Below are 4,562 nucleotides of genomic sequence, written 5' to 3'. Positions count from 1 at the left end.
GCCCTGGGCATGCTGGCGGGATGGACTATATGATCACACCTCTAACTGCAGTGCCCTCGGCCCCGTCCTTCTCTTGCCCTGCGTCTATGTCCCCCCATATGGGCAGGGATAGACTCACAGCCAGGGGCTGCAGGATTCAGTGTTTGTTTCTTGATCATTTCAACAGACAAGATCAATGTTTATTTTCAAGCGTTTTTTTTTTTTCAATTCTCATCCCTGGAAATTTTCACAATTCTTTCCTGATTGTTATCGATTTCCCGGGGGGAAGCAGAGAACAGCGGGGTCGGTCAAGAATTACTTCCTGACCGCAGCGGTTGAGATGCTAAAAGTTAAGGCTTTCTAACCCTTAAAACACAAATGTCGCTGGTGCACATATGCAAAGTCAATATCCTGAAATCAAACGCCGAGACGTTCTCAAGCAGCGTTCTTACTCTGTAAATGTCGATTATTATCAAGGGAGATATTTTTCCGCCCCTTGAAATCGACGTTCACCGATAAAAATGCCTCTCTGCCAAGCCTAGATATAGACGTGTTCGGCAGAACTCCATGTTTACTTTTTAAAAAATTTCCCCGGACAATTTACAATGTTTTTCTTTAAGCATTTTTTAAAATGGCTCTCTATAACCGTGCAGTCGCGTGACATTGCGGGGCGGTTAGTCGGTGGTTTTATTTGAAGGCAGTCGATCTTGGGGCTCAAGAAGCTACAGTTTTATAACTCTTTACAACACCCATTGTCAACATACATCACGTGGCAAAATACACAAAAGACACAGCCATGAAGCAACAAATCAGACCTATTCCATTTGTAACAGGCCTAGTTTAAAAGTCCAGATCGCTGGATTTTGACTCAAAGAAATTCTTCGTCAGCATTTTTCTTCCTTTGCCTGGCTGTAAACTTTGATTAATACCAATGAGGAAATACTTTCTCGTCCGTTTGTGTGTAAACTGTGAAATCGGCGTTAAAACCCTGTTGTTGAAAGCAGCTTACAGCGCGGCGTGAAAGGATTAGATAAAACTTTACTGACATTTACCAATAAAAATCTAATCTTCCGTGCTTAGCTCTAAGCTGCTCTCCACAGCAGGGTTTTTCAAGAGGAATCTCTGCTCCCGCTCACATTTACCAACTGCTAGCAGTTATTGATCTCCCAATATTAATTCTTTTGCTGGCCTGTCACCTTTCTCCACCCCTGTGAAATCTCTGCGGTGAATTTGGGAATGACTGAAAGATGGATCTAGATGTAAAAGCAAGAATTTGGGGGGATATTTTCCACATCATTTCAAAAACTAGCATCTAAGAAAGGAAAAAACCCTCCGTCTACTCAGTCCCTGATTTACCCTGGCTATCCGCCCATCTCTTTCCCCAGCCTCCCCTTGTTTGAGTCACCCCCCTGCCCACCCCTTCCGTCTCTGACACTGCAGATGTCAGCGACTGAACGGCCTCAGCCCGCTGGAGCCTGGTCAGGGTCAGGGACGAAGCAACTTTGGACAGGGAGTGTTTTATAACATTGCAGCCCCAACACCCCCAGAAACCGAGCGTGAGCTCCCAGAGCTGATGTGATCAGAACCGACTCCCCTGCTCTCATTGGTCATCTCCCCGCTCCTCCCAGCACTAGGAATAGAACCCAGGAATCCTGACCCCCCTTCCCTGCTCTGACCCACTAGACCCCATTCCCTTCCCTGAGCTGGGGAGAGAACCCAGGCATCCTGCCTGTCTTTGACACTCAACCCAGGGGAGTGGGAGGGATAGGGGTGTTGTTGAGGGGCCAGAAATCACCAGACAGAAGGCTTAGAGGACAGGCCCTTTAATCTCCATGGAAGAAATGGGGTTCAGCTGGGGGCCCCAGGAAGGAGAGAGGAGGGCAGGGGGGCTGTGTGGAGGGGGGCAATCGCTGTGATGGGGGGTTGTGGGAGCCCAGAGTGACATATACACACAGCAGGGCTCATCCCCTCCAGCAGAGGGCAGTAGGACAGACAGACAGACACACACAAGTTCACACACCCTGCTCGGGGTTCGTCCCCACGACGCTGCAAGCTCCATCCAGCCCTCCCAGCTCCATCCCTAGGGGGCAGTGTGGGCCTCACACTCGGCTGTAGGAGGATCCCGGGGTGAGCAGCGTTACCGCACCTGGGGCAGAGGAGAGAAATGGGCTCAGGACTGTGACGGAACCAATGGAAGCATCATCTGCTGGTCCCCAGCTGCCCCGCCCCAGAGGTGGCTGCATCTCAGTGGTGGGCAAGCCATCCCCACGTGATGTTATGTGTGGCTGTTCCCCAGCTGCCCCACCCCAGAGATGGCTGCATCTCAGCCCACAGAGCCCTAGATGCGCTCACCAGTTCCAAGGTACAGGAAGAAGGACAGCCAGCCCAGGCCGTAGGACCAACTGTAGGAGAGCATTCCTGGCATGACAAGCTGGCAATCAGTATTGGCGAACACAACCAGCATGATCATGGCACAGAGTCCTGGGGCAAAGTGAACAGCATGGACACCCCTTAGTGCAGCCCACGCTCAGTCCCAGTCCCTGCCCCGGCCCACCACCAGGGGGAGCTGCCAGAGCCCAGGGCAGGATCCCAGGGGAGAGGGGCATCTCCACAGGGCTGGCTGGGGGGGGATCCACAGTATCCATAGAGCTGTGGGACCCATGGGACGGGACTGGCCAGCGAGGTGGGGGCCCTGTGGGTGCAGTACCTGCACTGAAGCTGCCCACGGTGGAGACCAGGATCAGGGACACGGAGCGAAAGTGGGAGCAAAAGAAGGAGGCGATGAGAGCGAAGAAGGAGAGAAACCCAGCGAACATGGCCAGGATCATGAAAAACCTGATGGTGTGGAAGAAACCTGTGGAGCGGGGAAGGGGTTAAATCAGTAACTGCACAGAACCCAGGAGTCCTGACTCCCAGCCCTCTAAGCCACTAGACCCCACTCCCCTGTCCTCTCCGAGAGCTGGGGAGAGAACCTGACTCCCAGCCCCTCTGCTCTAATCCACTAGACCCCACTCCCCTGTCTCTCCCCTCCCCCCCGAGCTGGGGAAAGAACCCAGGAGTCCTGGTTACCACTACCGCCCCCCGGTTTTACCCACTAGACCCTGCTCCCCTCCTAGAGCTTGGGAGAAAACCCAGGAGTCCTGGTTCCCAGCCTCCACCCCGCTCTAACCACTAGACCCCACTCCCCTCCCAGAGCTGGGGACAGGACCCACAGCTTCCTTACCTGGTACTCTGGTTAGATGCAAGATGCAAATCTGCGACACACATCTCTTCCACAGCCCCAAATGCCTCCCCTCTGCTTCAGGAACCTTCACCCAGTTGTCTGAGACCAGGGCCTCCACCAGCAGCACCAGGCTGAGCAGAGCCAGGATGACGCTTGCGATCCAGATAAGCGCCATCGCTGGGGGGTCCCTGGGGCCTGATCCTCAGGCGGGAGGGAGCTGCTGGGAAGCCAGATGGGAAATAGGGATGGTCACAGACCAGCCTCCCCGTCCCAGGTAGGGGAGAAGGTGAGGGACCGACGAGAGCGAGAGGGAGGAAATGAAAGATGGGAAGGGGGCCATGACCCCAGCTGTCCTTTCACACTGGCCGGGGCGGGCAGGGTACGAATAAGGGGCTGCAGTGAAGGGAAACCTGGGATGGAAAGAGAGCGAGATCTAGGCTTGCCAGTTTGGCTGGGACGTGTACCTGGAGGTTTCATCACATGACACAATAGTTCCAGGGCCGGCTCCAGGCACCTGCAAACCAAGCACGTGCCTGGGGCGGCACATTTTCGGGGCGGCATTCCAGCCAGCCTTTTTTTTTTTTTTTTGCGCTTGGGGTGGCAAAAGCCTAGAGCCGGCCCTGGCAGCAGCAGCGCGTCCGGCGCGGGGGGTGCCCTGGGGCCACTGCGGTTTGCATCGGGGAGCAGCGCCCGCACCTTATGCCCGGGCGGGCTCCGAGCGCGGGACACTCGGGCTGGGGACCACCCCGCGGGGTGGACGGAGCCACCTGCAGGTGTCGCAGGGCGGCCGCCCCCCAGCGCCGCAGCCGGGGCTGGGCAAAGCGGCCCGAGCCACCCAGGGACTGCGGCAGGGCGGCCAGGAGCAGCAGCAGCAGCGGGGCCATAGTGGGGACCAGTGCCCGGGGCGCTGCCGTGTGGGGCCCACGTCCTGCTCTCCGGGGCTCCGCTCCCTCTGGGGCTGCTCTGCCCCGGCTCCTCAGCCCCCTGCCGGGGCGGTCCCGCGGCTCTGCCCTCCCGGGTCCCGGCCGGTCCTGGAGGTGGGAGCCCCGGCTGGAGGGACCCTGAGCTGAGGTGCGGCCCGGGAGCCCCGCTGCTTACCCCGACCCTGCCAGCGCCGGACCGACTGGAGGCGAGGGGGGAGCGGGCAGAGTCAGCACTGGTGGGGGGAAGCCCAGGGCTGGGGCGGCAGGAGGTGTGGGTGGGGTGGGGTGGGAGAGCCCAGGGTTGGGGCGACAGGGAGTACGGGTGGGGTGGGGGGGAGAGCCCAACGCTGGGGCGGCAGGGGGTGTGGGTGGGGGGGAGAGCCCGGGCTGGGGCAGCAGGGGGATGCGGAGGGAGCCCAGGGCTGCGGTGGGGGGCA

The 4,562-nt window shown here is 57.9% G+C and overlaps 1 protein-coding gene across 1 annotated transcript; it reads right to left on the bottom strand.

Moving 5' to 3' along the window:
- Window positions 1–2,078: 2,078 nt before the first annotated feature.
- On the bottom strand, window positions 2,079–3,377 carry LOC112106618 (protein NKG7-like). Its single transcript, XM_024199977.1, has 4 exons — window positions 3,203–3,377; window positions 2,687–2,833; window positions 2,332–2,460; window positions 2,079–2,125 (listed from the first exon to the last, which is right to left on the bottom strand). The coding sequence occupies exons 1-4, from the start codon at window positions 3,375–3,377 to the stop codon at window positions 2,079–2,081; spliced, it is 498 nt and encodes a 165-aa protein (XP_024055745.1).
- Window positions 3,378–4,562: the final 1,185 nt, after the last annotated feature.

Source organism: Terrapene carolina, unplaced genomic scaffold (genome assembly GCF_002925995.2).
Source record: "Terrapene carolina triunguis isolate 2854851 unplaced genomic scaffold, T_m_triunguis-2.0 Scaffold493, whole genome shotgun sequence".
NCBI lineage: Eukaryota > Metazoa > Chordata > Testudines > Emydidae > Terrapene > Terrapene triunguis.
Note: the sequence above shows the minus strand (reverse complement) of the source record. Positions and strands in the feature narration are given on the sequence as shown.

Excerpts from the sequence above, each read along its gene's own strand:
- LOC112106618 (XM_024199977.1), bottom strand. The coding sequence starts at position 3,377 with ATGGCGCTTATCTGGATCGCAAGCGTCATCCTGGCTCTGCTCAGCCTG. Across the intron at positions 2,834-3,202 it reads GCATCTAACCAGAGTACCAG|GTTTCTTCCACACCATCAGG; the intron begins GTAAGGAAGCTG and ends CCCGCTCCACAG. Across the intron at positions 2,461-2,686 it reads CGTGGGCAGCTTCAGTGCAG|GACTCTGTGCCATGATCATG; the intron begins GTACTGCACCCA and ends ACTTTGCCCCAG.